General features: G+C 40.5%; 1 protein-coding gene across 4 annotated transcripts in view; it reads left to right on the top strand.

Moving 5' to 3' along the window:
• septin8.S (septin 8 S homeolog) overlaps nucleotides 1-16,540 on the top strand; it is a 72,661-nt gene extending 56,121 nt beyond the window's left edge. For 2 of the 4 annotated variants that reach the window (XM_018254215.2, XM_018254214.2), the window contains exon 10: nucleotides 15,760-16,540. In XM_018254215.2, the coding sequence (XP_018109704.1) occupies nucleotides 15,760-15,913 (154 nt within the window). In that variant the 3' untranslated portion in view covers nucleotides 15,914-16,540. 4 annotated transcript variants of the gene reach the window in all.
• Nucleotides 16,541-17,398: the final 858 nt, after the last annotated feature.

The following is a 17,398-nucleotide window of genomic DNA, read 5'->3' as shown; positions in this document are numbered from 1 at the left end:
TCCGATCGTGGGCCCTAGGGCCCAACGATCGGATCCTAAAGCATGGGAAACGGGGGTCGGATTGCGGGACCGCATCAACGAACAGATGCGGCCGCGATGCGACGGGATTTTTCGACCCATCCGATCGAGATCTAGCCGATTTTCGGCCAGATCTTGATCGGTGAAGCCCGTCGGGGGGCCACATACACGGGCCAATAAGCTGCCGACACTGTCTGTCTGCAGCTTTTATCGGCCCGTGTATGGCCACCTAAAGAGAAAAGCACTAAAACATGAATATGTTAAAGTTTTAGCCTCCTAATGCAGCTAATTAATCATCTTTAACACAGCCCGACCCATATTACTTTTAAATGAAAGACCTTCCATGTAAACCAGATAGAGTCCTGCTCGGATCCATTATTTGGAACCCCTACCCGACCCATACCCGCAATTTGACCCACATGTAACCACTACCCGCACCCGATCTACATACTTCCCACCTGGACCTGCAACCAGCAATTTGACCCACATGTTCCCGCTACCCGCACCTGAACCGCGGGTCTACCTGCAGCGCCCCCTAGTGGAGGAACTGTAAATGGAGCAGACTCAGTCACACACTCACACAGCCCATCCAGAGCGCCAAGAAATTCTGCAACGTAGAGAGCATGCGTTGTGACATCACAACGCACTCTGGTGAGACTCACAGTGCACACAGACACAGTCAGGAAGTTACAGATGGAGCCTGGTGCGCCTGCATCATAACCAGAATAAGCCAGGGCAGAAATAAGCTGCTCACAGCCTCCCACAATGACCAGACCCGATCTAGGGGGCACATGGAACAGGGGGTTGTGACCCGAAAACCAACCCGCATTAAGGTTCGGTTATTATTTCCCGCCCACAATCCTGGCAGATGTCAGGTATTCCGCGGGTTATTCCCAGGTTATCTTCTAACAGAAGTGAGGAGTGTGCTCTGCTTCATCCTTGTTCCAGGTATTCCGCGGGTACCAGACCCGATGCAGGACTCTTAAATTCTATTCTATCAATGTGAGGGCCTAGTATGGTTGCTTGTGGTACATGGAACTTAATCCCAAAAAATATGTTGTACTTACTGAGGGGCGTTTTCCTGAAGGCAACTTTTTTAGTATTTTTTTTCTGCATCTTGCACAAGGTAAACACTTGCCTTACCAAAAGTTAAATAAAATAAATAAGAGCTGTATTTGCAGGCTACTAATAGAAGCTTCTAACCAAGAGCAAGCTATACTGTCTGTGTACATGGCCTGCTTCTAAATCATTGGCTTAAGTATGCCTGTCTCTGCACTCTTCACATCACTCACTGTTTTCTCTTAGGATGTTCTACTAAGCATGGGGGTCTCTTGACAGAAGAGAAATCTAAATCATTCACTGCATGTGGCTTTATCAGGACAGAGGGACCGGTTGTAACATTTGCAAAATTTGAGATGGTTGGATGACCAGGAACCACCTTTTGTAGGTCACGGTGTTCTGCATGCAAATAAGAATTGTGAATACTCTAACACCTTGCATGTATACATCCCATCACTTCCTTAAAGAGAGGTAGCGAGTTGAAAAACGCATCATGCTATGGGTTGTACTAAAAATAAAAAATACAACCATACATCAGGTGGATAAATGTGCACACAGTAATGCATAATCTGACCCCAACAACATACATACCAGCCATAGCAACAATTGTAAACTACAATTCCCAACATTCTCAGCACCACCACTGATTGCCCACAGATTTCATCCCCTGCTGAATTGTGCTTAGTACAGAGGGGATACATATGATGGTAAATCTTTGTTTTGCTATACACCGGCTATAAGCAAACATAATGGGGTTCTGCTTTGACTAGATTAGGGCCGTTGGGGAACATAAGGAAAGTTTTGGAAAGAATGAATAGGACAATGGAGTTATGCATGACTGAAAAACTACAGGCTCACAGCAAGAGAGTCAGTAACCTCTTTATAAAAGAAAAAAGCTAAAGGAAGAGGGAAATAATTGTACTATTAAGCTCTTAATATTTATACTTGGCAAATGCAGATGACATTTATATCTGTAGTGGCATTTTAAGGGAACCTACTATCCAAGTTAGATACACATTAGACCTCTTAGACCTGTGACAAAGAGGAAGAATATGGCTGATTTCACACGGGAACTTGGGAACACTGGATTTTGACCTGCAGAAAAGCACAGGCCTTGAAACTGATAACTTTTATTCCTTGCCTGCACTCAGAACAATTACATTGGCTCAGGTGCAGCACACGGGAGGATTTTGGTGCAGAAATGCTTGAGTTTGCATTTTAGAAACAAAATCCAGTGTGTGTTCCAGCTGTTAGCCATATTTTTCAGACCTGAGCATAGTTATGATCAACCTTCCCATTATACCATATCCTTCCAAATGAAGTGTTTGCTTATATCAGATGCATAAAAAATGTGGTATTTCTTTATCCAAGTTCTTTTTTTTTTTTTTTGTACATTCAATGAACAATTTAGGATTTCTTTTAGTCTCTCTCTCCTTTCACTTCCATCTCTTTTGGCACCAATCATGACATCTGCAAACCCCCCTTGCCTTTGTATTTATTAAGAAATATAACGTAAGGAATATATACATATTTTATAGTGGAGATAAGGAGGATTTAGACTAAATCTTTGGATCAATAGTCATTGGCAACATTTTCTAAGCACAGTCCGAAACACCCTTCATAGCAACTATGCAACTTAAATAATACATCAATATACATCAATAATAATGCAAAAATCTGTTCATTATTCTTGACGTACCTTTTTGTTGCAGCCTTTATTATTTTTCACTTATAACTGACAATTCTGTAAATAGTTGTTTGTGATGCCTTGTAGCTGATTGGTGCACTGACACCTCATGATTAATTTAAGAAATTCTACTTTTCTTTTTCTCAAGGCTAAGAGTCAACAATTTTACACAACAATTTCACTATGATAGGAGCCCTTTTTCTCTGGGTAGGAGCCAACAATTTTACACAACAATTTTACTATGATAGGTGGCGTTTTTCTCTTGCTAGGAGCCAACAATTTTACTATGATAGGTCCCCTTTTTCTCTCGCTAGGAGCCAACAATATTACACAACAATTTCACTATGATTGGTGGCTTTTTTCTCTCGCTAGGAGCCAACAATTTCACTATGTTAGGTGCCCTTTTTCTCTCGCTAGGAGCCAACAATTTTACTGTGATAGGTGCCCTTTAAAGGGGTTGTTCATCTTCCAAAAACTTTTTTCAGTTCAGATTGTTCCCCAGAAATAAAGACTTTTCTCAATTACTTTATTTATTTTTTACTGTTTTTCCAAAATCTAAGTTTAAAGTTGAATATTTCGTGTCTCTGGTGTTTGAGTCTGGCAGCTCAGTAATTCAGGTGCAGATTCTGAACGGTTACAATTTTGCAACATTTAGTTGATACATTTCTCAGCAGGATCTCTGGAGTATTAGCAACTATTGTATCAATTCTAACAGCTGCCTGTAATGAAACCCAGAGATTCTGCTCAGCAGGGACAAAGATAAGAAAAGTATCAACTAAATTTATCAATTTAGAACAGTTTTCAGGGTCGGCGACCCCCCCTCCCAGAGCTGCTTCAGAAGGTGAAAAAAAGACACTTTACACTTCAATATTAGAAAAACAGTCACATATAGAAAATAGAAAGTCATTGGAAAAAGTCATTATTTCTGGTGATCTATCTGAAATCAACTAGTTGTTTGAAGGTGAACAACCCCTTTAAATATAGTACAGCTATAGAAAAACAACTGCGAGAAAAGGTGTAAAGTTTGTTAACCCTTTGCTTGCTTTAAAACAGTAAATACTACAGATGAAATAATTGGAATTACTTACTTATAGCTTTTTAAAAAACCCTGTATACAATTACAGATCATATGGGTTAATCCAGTTAGGTTGAATGAGGCGCGTAATTGTAAATGTTCCTCCCTTTGGGGACCAATTCCCACGCTCCAGCCCGAGCACAGGAAAGAGCAGCCCTGAAACCTTGGCTTAACTTAACAGAAAGACATTGCTGTAGAGTTTCATCCACAGTGGATTTTCCCTTTTAGGGTCAGGCCACACTGGGAGTTTTGGGGAGATTTGGTCGCCTGGCGACTAATCGCCTCGTCTTTGCGGCAACCAATCTCCCCAAACGGCGGCTAAAATGTAAAAGTTCGGAAAACGAATCGCTGTGTGTGATTAGCGCCAGTGTTTTGTTTTTTTTCATTTTAGCCAGCGCAGAGTGAGGGAAGCCGTTTGGGCAGATTGGTTGCCGCAAAGACAAGGCGATTAGTCACCAGGCGACCAAATCTCCCCAAAACGCCCAGCGTGGCCTTAACCTAAAAGGGAAAATTCGGTAGAATAATGTGACTTCCTCTTCTGTATCTTTTGCCCCTTAACGAGGCAAACGACCCCGGCAACAAAATCTATTGCTCTGTGAGGCTTATCATTTTATTGTCGTTGTATTCAAAGGGGTTGTTCACCTTTGAGTTAATTGTTAGTATGATGTAGAGAGCGATATTCTGAGACAATTAGCAGTCGGTTTTCATGTTTTATTACTTGTAGTTTTTGAGTTATTTCGCTTTTTATTCAGCCGCTCTCAAGTTTCCACAATCTGAATTCTAGGGTCCAAAGTATTCTATAAATAGCAGAGGGCCTAAATAAAAGGATGAGTAGCAATAAATGTGTAGCCTTACAGAGCATTTGTTTTAGATGGGGTCAGCGACCGCCATTTGAAAGCTGGAAAGAGTCAGAAGAAGAAGAAGGCAAATAGTTCAAAAACTATAAGGAAAAAAAATGTACTAATTTAAAAGTTGCTTAGAAATTGGACATTCTATAACCTACTTAAAGTTGACCTAAAGGTGAACCACCCTTTTAATTACATATAGTGATGCTGGAATGTTTGTGAACCCTTTTTCAATATTTCTCCATTGATATGAACTAATCTGTTCTTTCTTGCATGTCTTTAAAGGAACAGTAACATCAAAAAAATAAAAGTGTTTTAAAGTAATGAAAATATAATGCAGTGTTGCCCTGCACTGGTAAAACTGGTGTGTTTGCTTCAGAAACACTACTATTGTTTATATAAATAAGCTGCTGTGTAGCAATGGGGGCAGCCATTCAAAGGAGAAAAGGCTCAGGTTACACAGCAGATAAGCTCTGTCTGTCTAATGGTGTTATCTGTTATCCACTATTTAACCTGTGCCATATAGCCGTTTTTCAATATGCGCCATTGCTACACAGCAGCTTGTTTATATGAACTATAGTAGTGTTTCTGAAGCAAACCGTTTTACCAGTGCAGGGCAACACTACATGATATTTTCATGACTTTAAAACACTTTTATTTTCTGACGTTACTGTTCCTTTAAACAAGATAATGAGATCCCAGTTGTACAGATAAGTTAAACACAGTATCCTCTTATTGATGATGATCCAAAGTTACATATGTATGTGTTGCAAAAGTAGATAAGCCATAATTAGTGTGGCCCCCTTGGGGTTTCTCCGAATTGACACAGTTTTGGCGTGGTCTCCTAGGGTTCCTCTAGCGAGCAACAAGGATCGATCCTCTTCATGCTTCTTCGGTTTTAAAAATCTCAAGGGCAGACGCATGCGTAGAAGAATTAAATAGTCAACTTTTTAGTTAAAGTTTGGGTTTTCGCTCTACTGAGCATGTGCAGCCGCGACAAGACCCGAAAAAGCAAGAAGAGGAGCGTTCCCTGGTGCTCGCTAGAAGAACCCTGCGCTGCTGATAGAAGCAGGGTTTCAGGTAAGTAAAAGTAGGTACTTGTGGGTTCCTATCGATGGTGAAATGGTAACCCTTCTACTTTAAGACCTTCTTTTAAGAGGTCAACTTGTCACTGGTCAAATGAAGTCACGCCAACAAGAAGTAACTATAACTCAAAGGTAAAGAGACTTCAAGCATGTTCTCCAGGAGCAGGAAGGGAGGGAGAGAGAACCTCTGGTCGCTGGTCACACAAAAAAGACCTGTGAGCCAAGAGTTGAAAAAGCACTGATTTCATTTTACAACTTGAGCGAAGAACAGGTCAGATTGTATTTATGAAGACACATTGAATATTCAGAATGGTTTACAAATCTTTAAGCACCACAGTACAGGTATAGGATCCCTTATCCGGAAACCCGATATCCAGAAAGCTCTGAATTACGGAATGGCTTAGACTCCATTTTATCCAAATAGTCCAAATTTTTAAAAATGATTTCCTTTTTCTCTGTAATACTAAAACAGTAGGTTGTACTTGATCCCAACTAAGGTATCATTAATCCTCATTCGAAGCCAAACCAGCCTATTGGGTTTATTTGATGTTTAAATGAATTTCTAGTAGACTTAAGGCATGAAGACCCAAATTCTGGAAAGATCCGTTATCCGGAAAAGTCCAGGTCCCGCACATTCTGGATAACAGGTCCCATACCTGTATAATGCATAATATAAAGCTACATTTAAACAAAAAATGCAAATTGAGAATGCATCATACTAGAAGTTAATTTAAAGGTCTTTGAGTTATCACACAACAACGGAACAAATAGGAGTCAGTTATCGTTTTCTCTGGTTGTGGATAAAATTTCTCTTTCCCTCTGTTCCGCCAGTCGATCATTGTGCTTTTCTTACACGTTTGTTTTATTCCCATTTTTTTTTTTTTGTTCTGTGTTATAATGTTTGCTTTTTCTTTCTCCATTTTTCAGTTAAGGAGGCAGAGACTTACAGTGTATGTCAAGAGTGGACTTGCCAGTTCATGTCATTTAATTGCATGAATTCTCACCATGCCATCTTTATTCCCTAACATTACATGAGCGGACCAAAGCTTAAAAGAAACTTCCGTTTACAACAACAACAAAAAAACAAAATCAAAACCGTTTTTTTGAAATGTCTGCAGGTATAAACTAAGTATAGAAAGGCGTTGCTTTCTAATTATCTATGCAATAACAATGTGTATTTAAAATACTTACAAATGTATTTAATATTTTTTAACATATCTAAGTCTTGCTCTTGGTAACCATATTGACTAAACGCAAAGACCTCCCTTTTTTTTTTATTGTAGGAGTACTAAAAAGAAAAAAAAAAAAAGACAATCCATGAAATTTATCTAGAAATGTATATATTCCCCCTTAACTGATTTGTTTTTTTTTATAGTGATTTGATGAGAGGAAAAAAAAGAAATATAATCACAAAAAAAAAAAATGTCGCTGACATTCTAAATACAGTGTAATCCAGAGGGGCTGGACTAAATTTGGTACAAAATGTACGCATTACAGCACTTTTTTTTTAAAGAAGTAATCTATAAATTGACATGAAAAAAATGGTTTCTAAAATATTCGATGAGTATATTTGAGACAAATTGCCCTATCCGATGAGCAGTAGGGATGGGCGAATTTTTTCACCTCGTTTCGCCGAAAAAATGACGCCCATAGACTTGTATGGCGGCTGGCGTCAAAATAATTTCGCCGCGCGACAATTTTTTTGACGCCCATAGACTTTAATGGGCATCTGCGACATTTCGCCGGCAGCGAATTTTTGTCGAAACAAAACGGCTCAAATTCGCCCATCCCTTGTCAGCAATTTCATTTTTTTTTTTTTACCATTTGTTCTTTGTCCACATTCTGGTGCTTTTTCCTGAATTTAGGTTTTTTTTTTTACATTTATTTATAAGCATTTAGGGGTTTTAGATGAAGGTGGTTAAACGGAGCCAAAGGCCTTTTATTAACAGAAGGGCAACACTATTATTTTGTATAACAGATGTTTTATCTGTTACCGTTGTTTTAAAATAAAATATTCCTGCAGAAATATTAGAAATCCTGCTTGAATTGTATTTAATTTTCCCTTTTATTTTTTTTCTTTTCCTTTCAGTGTTTTGTAAAAAAAAAAAAAAAAAAAAAAATGGAATAGCCGGCTTATGATTTCTTATTTATGCACAGATTGAACAGGACATACACAGTATATGGTAGTGGATTTGAGTCTGGGTTACCGAATATTCCAATTATTGGATTCCAATTCTGTGTAGGCAATTAGCCAATAAAATCGTGTATTCTCTAGGAGAAGTAAAAGTCACTATAGGACTAGTAAGTTTGTAGTGTATTTTGGGGCAAAGAGCGTTGTCTTTCTACAGGGATTCGTTATCCAGAAAGTTCCGAATTACAGAATGAATATCTCCCATAGGCTCCATTACAATCAAACAATCCAAATTTTTTAAAAATGATTTCCTTTTTCTCTGTAATAATAAAACAGTAGCTTGTACTTGATCCCAACTAAGATATAATGAATCCTTATTGGAAGCAAAACCGGCCTATTGGGTTTTATTTAATGTTTATATGATTTTCTAGTAGACTTAGGGCAAGGGCATACGGGAAGATTTGGGGAGATTTTGTTGCCCAGCCACTAATCGCCTCTTTTTTCGGGCGACTTATCGGCTCTTCTTTGGGAGATCTCTTCTTCAGGCGACTAATCTCCCTGAAACTACCTTCCCGCTGACTAGAATCTAAATTGATGGTGGGATGGCACTCAGAGCACTTCATTTTCCAAAGTCGCCTGAAGTTTCCTCGCGAGGCGACTTCGGAAAATGAAGCACTCCGGGTGCCATTCCGCCTGGCGACTAAATCTCCCCGAATCTGCACGTCTGTCTGTGCCCTTAAGCTTTGAAGATCCAAATTATGGAAAGATCCATTATCCAGTAAACCCCAGGTCCCAAGCATTCTGGATAACCATTCCCATAGCTGTACTAAATGAGACGGAGGCAGTTGGTAGGTCACTGATACAGTTGCTCATGGACCACCAGTTATAATTATAAGTAGCAATTAAAGTAAAAAAAAAAAAATTTAAAAGAACATTGTGTTTTGCCTGTAAATGCCAAATTTCCCTAGAACACCACACATTGTACAATTTCAGCCGGAATACGTATCTTTGTACTACTTGAACACAGCTTACAATCCAAAGGAATGTTAAATTATATATTATTGAACATATATATTGTATATAACTGTCTGACAAGGTATCACTTACTGCTTTGTTATCATATATATACGTGTGCGGAATTGTGAGACAACAAAACCTCTGTCTGTGTGACTTCCATGTTGTCAGACACAGAGCAGAATTGTCTTTGGTGTTTCCTATAAATCTGATGTCCTATCATTAATATCTACGCTAAGGTTCACAGTGGGGCAGTTAAAGGTAGGATGGGCATTCTCCCTGACTTGAAGCTTTGCCTGGAGCTAATGTTTCATAATGTGCCACAGTCTAAAATTTTTACAGCGCTCTTCTGAGCATTTTTTTACAATTTACATTGATAAGTATATCCAGTATCATGAATTTGTAACACAAGCACCCCATGTTGTGTCTGGGCGGGTTTATGGATGGAGCACAAAGTTTCTCAGTTCCAGCTCTTCTGATTGGAGCAGAAAAGCACTGGGAGACACTTCATGTATTAGTAAAGGTGGCCATATACAGGCAGATTAAGTTGCCAAATAGGCCCCTTCAGACAAACATTGGCAGTTCCTCTGCCTGTATAAGGGACCCTCCAACAGGCCTACCCAACTCAAAAATTGATTGGGCAGGATTTAAAGTCCATATCTAGGCAAGTCAGCCCTCACTCTGATGTCCTGCATTTTCTGTCGTCACCATCCCATCGTCTGACCCTTGGATCCGCCCGATGTCTCCCACCTCAAGGTTGTCATATCAGGGAAAGATCATAAGGTCACCAAACGAGCGGAACTTTAAGGCCACAGACACACGTGGAGATTCGTGGGAGATTAGTCGCCAGGCGTCAAATTGCCTTTTCTTCGGGCGACTAAGCGTTCCAGCCGGCTAGAATCTAAATAGCGGGATGGCACTCTGATCGCTTTGTTTTCCAAAGTTGCCTCACGAGGAAACTTCGGGCAAGTGCCATCCCACTGGCGATTTAGATTCTAGCCGGCTAAAGGCTTTACGGGGAGATTAGTCGCCCGAAGAGGCAATTTGTCGCCGGCGACTAATGTCCCCAAATCTCCACGTGTGTCTGTGTGTCTCTGCCCTTAGTGTATGGCCAGTTTAATTGGAAATTCAGTTACTGCCTGGACAGAACAGTAGGGGGTGCTCCTGTTACAAATTCATGATATCAGCAGTGTTACGTTTGGGTTTATGTCCCTTTTAAGTAAATAGTGAATAGATTAATTCACAGATTAATAAAATATAGAAAATAAACATGTAACATGTGTATCTGAAAAAAAATGATTTACCCTTTATTATTGCCTATCTTAGCTCCGTGCCCTTGTGTGCACTATTGTCTCTGCATCTCCACTCATAACCAGCACTGAAAGGGTTAAATGCAGCACCAACCACAATCTGGCAATGAGATAATACATAATGAAACAAAAAAACCTGAATAATGTTCATTTTTGCTGCAGTGGAAAGTATCAGCTGAGGGCTTTGCGCACTTAAAGGGGAACTGTGCCCACCTTCTCACTGCATTTATTACATAGAACCTATAGGGGGTGCGAGGCTTTGGTGGGGTGAAATGCATTGATTTGAAGGCCATGAATGCTACAGAAAAATATTAGAAAAACACGTTATTTAAAAAAAAAATATTAATTCTGCTTTTATTTACAATTCTTGGGACATTTTCCCATTACATCCCTGGTACGAACGAGAGACAAAAACATTTTTGTCCGGGGCAGTATATTGTTATATAGGTAATATAGGTATATAGGTAATATTCCTTATATAAAGGCTCGGCCAGGGTTTCCAGATCAGGGGTTTGCATTATACAGTGTTTTTCTTTTCATTATGAGCCTTAAGCAGAAGCTGCTGTTGCTCCCCCTGGACATTGGCCGAGCCAGACCTCTCTTGTTACACAAAACTCCTGCCTTACTCTGTGTTTCTGTTCCGTCTGATTTTATGTTATTCGCTTTTTTTTTTGTTATTGGCTCCTCTCATCATCTGTTCACATTTGTAATGTTTTTGTTTTCCTATTATTAAATCTCACTTTTATTTTGCATTGTGGTGTGTGTTTTTATTTTGACTTTTCATTTTGCAGAAGCTGGAGGTTAATTTTGGCTCCGTTCCTCCGTTGTTTGACAATGTAGAAAACTGGAGAGCAGCACAATCTCCTCATATAAACCTTCTCTATGAGCTCAACTAAAACAAGGCCAGGGCCTTACGCATTTCGGGCGCTTTCACCGTTAATCATATGATAACGTAAAACCCTAGCCTTTTTTTAGCTGAGCTAATTGTGTTTATATATCAGGACATTGTGCTGCTGTCCAGTTTTCAATGCGAGATATGGGAGCTGGGGGAATGCTCAAGGACTGTACAAAATCCAGGATTCGGCCGAATCCTTCTGCCCGGCTGAATTTGCATATACAAATTAAGGGCAGGGAGCAAAATGGCGTGACTTTTTTGGAGGAACTCCACGGGCTTTTTTCGGCACGATCCGGCGCGCTGCGCACAAATGCAGGCGTCCAGTCGGATGCGGCAGAAAAAAGGTAAGCAAGAGGGACGTCAGATGGTGTTGCAGCTTTTGTCCGACGCGATACAATTGTTTTTGCGCAGTACGTCGGATCACCCCGTGGAGTTCCTCCCTACTTAAAAAAAAAAGTATAAAATGTTTCCCCTTCCCATCCCTAAATTGCATAATTAGGATTAGGTGAGGTATTCAACCAAATCTCTCGCAAAGGATTCGGGGGTTCGGATGAATCCAAAATAGTGGATTCTGTGCATCCCTAATATATGTCTGACAGTGCCATAGCCAATAGGTGGGGAAGGGCATTTTGACAGTGGCACTGGTAGTCACTATCCCCACTGGGTTGTAGGTCTTAACCTTCCATTTGCCCCCTTGAACTAAACCATTAATATGGATATGAATAAAAATGCCATGTTTTATATACTGTACTTATTGCACCAGCCTAAAGTTTCAGCTTGTCAATAGCAGCAATGATCCAGGACTTCAAACTTGTCACAGGGGGTCACCATCTTGGAAAGTGTCTGTGACACTCACATGCTCAGTGGGCTCTGAGCAGCTGTTGAGAAGCTAAGCTTAGGGGTCGTCACTAATTATCCAGCAGAAAAGGAGGATGTCCTGTAATATAAGCTGATGCTACAGGGCTGATTATTAAATTCTGATGCTAATTGCACTGATTGCTGTGCTGCCATGTAGTAATTATCTGTATTAATTACTAATCAGCCTTATATTGTGACATTTCTATTCTATGTGTACTGTATATTGTGAGTGGGTCCCTAAGCTCAGTAAGTGACAGCAGCACAGAGCATGTGCAGTGAATCAGCAGAAAAGAAGATGGGGAGCTACTGGGGCATCTTTGGAGACACAGATCTTTACTACTAAAGGGGTGTGGTTGCCTTGGGCCAGTACAGAAGTCCAAAACGTAATGTACAACATTTATAGCTACTTCTTTAGTTAAACTTTAGTTCTCCCTTAAAAACAACAATGAACAGTGCAGTAAATGCTGCACTTGTCAGCTGTTCCACTCAAAGCAGCATGCGTTGAGACAAAAGTGCAGCCTGCATGACTTTGCAACTGTTCAGGTTCCGATGCTGTGCATCAATGTACAGAAGGCCCATCCATGTTAGAAACATGCATAAAATAAATAGCTACAGATACATTAAAGGGCATGTAAAGTCTAAAATAGAATAAGGCTAGAAATGCTGTATTTTGTATACTAAATATAAACATGAACTTACTGCACCACAAGCCTAATCAAACAAATAATTTATGCTTTCAAAGTTGGCTACAGGGGGTCACCATCTTGTAACTTTGTTATACATCTTTGCAAGACTAAGACTGTGCACATGCTCAGTGTGGTCTGGGCTGCTTAGGGATCGTCATAAACAAAGCTGCTTGAGTTCTGCATGGCTGGGAAGTAAGGCGGGGGCTCCCCCTGCTGTTCATAAGTATGATTGTTTCCCTGCTTAGCAGTTAGGGACCATCTGACAACTCCTATCCACAGCAGTAAATGAAGCGAGAATTTCACTGCATACAGTCAGGTTTCTTATAAAAATGGGATTTTATTTTTTTGCCTTTACATGCCCTTTAATCATCTCTTCTTCAGGGATGATGTTTCTGGAACTTTCCAGGGTGCTGCATTTAGGTCTGGACTGCTGTTCCTTGTCCTATTGAAGGACAGTTGGCTCTGTTTTTATGCCCAATATGTGAAATCACCCCAACACTGAAGAGAGAGTCTCAAAGCACATTGTACTAGTCTATCTGGGGTGTATTTATCAAGGTGTAAAGTGCAGAGGTCTCCACAGCGCACCAGGGGGAAACGGAGTAAATCAGTTCTTACAAGCTGGAGTATTTCTGGGCTCCTTCTGGTGGAATGATGTTCACTTGGTCTTCTGGATAAGGGGATCACCAGCATAAAGGCCGAGTGTGTTGTGGCTCTTGAGTAGCCTAAACATGTGATCTGAATCGCCAAAATTGATTTGATGTTACACCACCATTTTTGTTGCTGTACCTGCTCCTTTGGCTGACTCCTAGGGGGAAAGAACCCTCCCTAGCTGTGAGAGAGTACTTTGAGAAAGACATTTCACCAATGCAGGGATCCCCAACCTTTAGAACCCGTGAGCAACATTCAGAAGTAAGGAGTTGGGGAGCAACACAAGCATTACAAAATGTTCCTGGGGTGCCAAATAAGTGCTGTGATTGGCCATTTGGTAGCCCCTACAGTGGTGTGAAAAACTATTTGCCCCCTTCCTGATTTCTTATTCTTTTGCATGTTTGTCACACAAATTGTTTCTGATCATCAAACACATTTAACTATTAGTCAAAGATAACACAACTAAACACAAAATGCAGTTTTTAAATGAGGGTTTTTATTATTTAGGGAGAAAAGAAATCCACACCTGTGTGAAAAAGTAATTGCCCCCTGAACCTAATAACTGGTTGGGCCACCCTTAGCAGCAATAACTGCAATCAAGCGTTTGCGATAACTTGCAACGAGTCTTTTACAGCGCTCTGGAGGAATTTTGGCCCACTCATCTTTGCAGAATTGTTGTAATTCAGCTTTATTTGAGGGTTTTCTAGCATGAACCGCCTTTTTAAGGTCATGCCACAACATCTCAATAGGATTCAGGTCAGGACTTTGACTAGGCCACTCCAAAGTCTTCATTTTGTTTTTCTTCAGCCATTCAGAGGTGGATTTGCTGGTGTGTTTTGGGTCATTGTCCTGCTGCAGCACCCAAGATCGCTTCAGCTTGAGTTGACGAACAGATGGCCGGACATTCTCCTTCAGGATTTTTTGGTAGACAATAGAATTCATGGTTCCATCTATCACAGCAAGTCTTCCAGGTCCTGAAGCAGCAAAAACAAACCCAGACCATCACACTACCACCACCATATTTTACTGTTGGTATGATGTTCTTTTTCTGAAATGCTGTGTTACTTTTACGCCAGATGTAACGGGACGCGCACCTTCCTAAAAGTTCAACTTTTGTCTCGTCGGTCCACAAGGTATTTTCCCAAAAGTCTTGGCAATCATTGAGATGTTTTTTAGCAAAATTGAGACGAGCCTTAATGTTCTTTTTGCTTAAAAGTGGTTTGCGCCTTGGAAATCTGCCATGCAGGCCGTTTTTGCCCAGTCTCTTTCTTATGGTGGAGTCGTGAACACTGACCTTAATTGAGGCAAGTGAGGCCTGCAGTTCTTTAGATGTTGTCCTGGGGTCTTTTGTGGCCTCTCGGATGAGTTGTCTCTGCGCTCTTGGGGTAATTTTGGTCGGCCGGCCACTCCTGGGAAGGTTCACCACTGTTCCATGTTTTTGCCATTTGTGGATAATGGCTCTCACTGTGGTTTGCTGGAGTCCCAAAGCTTTAGAAATGGCTTTATAACCTTTGAAATTGAACTCAGGTGTGATAAACCACAGTTAAGTTATTTTTTAACAAGGGGGGCAATCACTTTTTCACACAGGCCCATGTAGATTTGGAGTTTTTTTTCTCCCTTAATAACGTAAACCTTCATTTAAAAACTGCATTTTGTGTTCAATTATGTTATCTTTGACTAATAGTTAACGGTTTTTGATGAGCAGAAAATTTAAGTGTGACAAACATGCAAAAGAATAAGAAATCAGGAAGGGGGCAAATAGTTTTTCACACCACTGTATGTGGATTGTCAACCTACATTGAGGCTCTGTTTGGCAGTGCACCTGGTTTATATGCCACTAAAACTTGCCTCCAAGCCTGGAATTCAAAAATAAGCTCCTGCTTTGAGGCCACTGGGAGCAACATCCAAGGGGTTGGGGAGAAACATGTTGCTTATGAGCCACTGTTTGGGGACCACTGCACCAATGTATTGACATAAATAGGACTATAATACACAAGAACCATAAATTATATCCTTAGAAATGGTGCTTAGTGATGTAATATCACATGTCACATGATTCACTGTAGCCCCTGTTGTAAAATATGTGGATATTAGAAGTCACTTCTGAGTTCCATGACCTGTATAAAAGCACAAGTCCCTCCTCCTTATATTTTAATAGGGGTACTTTATTCACTATATTAAGAACACAGCAAATGGGTGAAAATAGAGCTCACTCAACTACATTGCACAACACAGAACTGTAGTTTTATTATAAAAATGCCCAGCCCTAATGTTTATCAGTTTATTATCTGTAGTAATAATACATCAGTTTACTGAAATAAATATTCGGCACATTTTTAACCAAATTTGTATTATTTTGGTATCGTGCAAACAAGCCCCCAAACTCAAAAGCCTCCAACCAAAATGAAATGTGCCTTTGTTGACACTGTCCTTTGCTTTCTTCGGCAGCTCAGTAATAGCAGGGAACCAATCGGCAGTTAGCTTCTCAAGCTCCAAGGTGATGATTGCCAAAGCCAATGTGGAGTCGTTGAACTGGTGGAACGCCGTGCAGTGTTGCAGTTGTCTGGTGAAGACCGCACCGTGGCAGGAGGGCTTTATCTGAGGACGTGTGTGGAAGCGATGGGGTTGGTTGGACATCAACATAACATGGGACTGCAGGAAGAGACCAACCATCAATATCCTTAGGTCAAACGTCTCCATCTTTTCATTTTCTTGACCAAAATATAGCAAGCGAAATACAGATCAAGCCAGGAAGCCTGAACTACAGCAACTTCTTTCCATGCGTCAATCCATTGTGTTATTGACCATAAGCCTTTCAAGCTTCTATTGAATGTAAAGGGGATCTGTGTTTTCCAAACACAACCGACCTATTTTAAGTTCCTCGCGCCACCACTACTTGGGTCATCCCTGTTTGTACGCTCCACCTACCCACAATCCCAGGGTCCAATTCTGTAAACGTAACAAACACAAGCAGCAATGAAACAAGCGTTATCTTTATGGAGTTCTGTGGAGGAATTTTCTAAATACCAGGCAGCTCCCTAGAACATTCGTTGTGTACATCTGAGCCAAATCGTTACGACTTCAGTGCAGCAACGCATTTCACGTCACAGGGACGAATTTATCAACAGATAAGGTGGACAGTTTGTCTGTGGCAATAATTCTTCTTAAAGGAGAAGGAAAGGTTAAAACTAAGTAAACTTTATCAGAAAGGTCTATATAAATACATCCGTAAACCAGAACGTAATGCTGCTCTGAGTCCTCTGTAAAAGGAACCAGCATGTCTTTCCTTCTATTGTGTACACATGGGCTTCTGTATCAGACTTCCTGCCTTCAGCTTAAACCTTCTTGCCCTGGGCGTGAGCATCCTCAGTTTGCTCCTCACTTCCTCTCCCCCTCCCTCCTTTCCTGTCTGCTGTAATCTGAGCCCAGAGCTATGAGTGAGCAGGGAGAGTCTCAGGCAGGAAGTGATGTCACAACAAGCTAATATGGCAGCTGCTATCCTGAACAAACAGAGAGAGTTTCTAGAGCAGTTTACTCAGGCATGGTAAAGCATTCTACAGAATAAATATAGTGTTATAGCTTGTACTATTGTGACTAATCTATTGGCAATAAACTGCTGCGGTAGTTTTCTTTCTCCTTTAACAGAAATGACCAAAAAAGAAAAGAAATGAGTAAGACAATCATTTTAAAAGGAGGCAGGAATCCATTTGCAATAGGGATGCACCGAATCCACTATTTTAGATTCGGCCGAACCCCTGAATCCTTTCGTGAAAGATTCGGTCAAATACCGAATCCGAATTTGCATATGCAAATTAGGGGAAAATAGCTGTTACTTTCTTGTTTACTTACAAAAAGTCACACAATTTCCCTCCCCACCCCTAATTTGCATATGCAAATTCAGATTCAGTTCAGCTGGGCAGAAGGATTCGGGCAAATCCAAATCCTGCTGAAGAAAACAGAATCCTGGCGGAATCCCAAACTGAATCCTGGATTCGGTGGATCCCTAATTTGTAAACAATAAAATAATGACATTATTCCCACAGATGTCCCTCTTTAAACATGCAATTTCCAAAGTCGATATAGTGAA

Source organism: Xenopus laevis, chromosome 3S, assembly GCF_017654675.1.
Source record: "Xenopus laevis strain J_2021 chromosome 3S, Xenopus_laevis_v10.1, whole genome shotgun sequence".
In the NCBI taxonomy this organism is placed as follows: domain Eukaryota; kingdom Metazoa; phylum Chordata; class Amphibia; order Anura; family Pipidae; genus Xenopus; species Xenopus laevis.
Note: the sequence above shows the minus strand (reverse complement) of the source record. Positions and strands in the feature narration are given on the sequence as shown.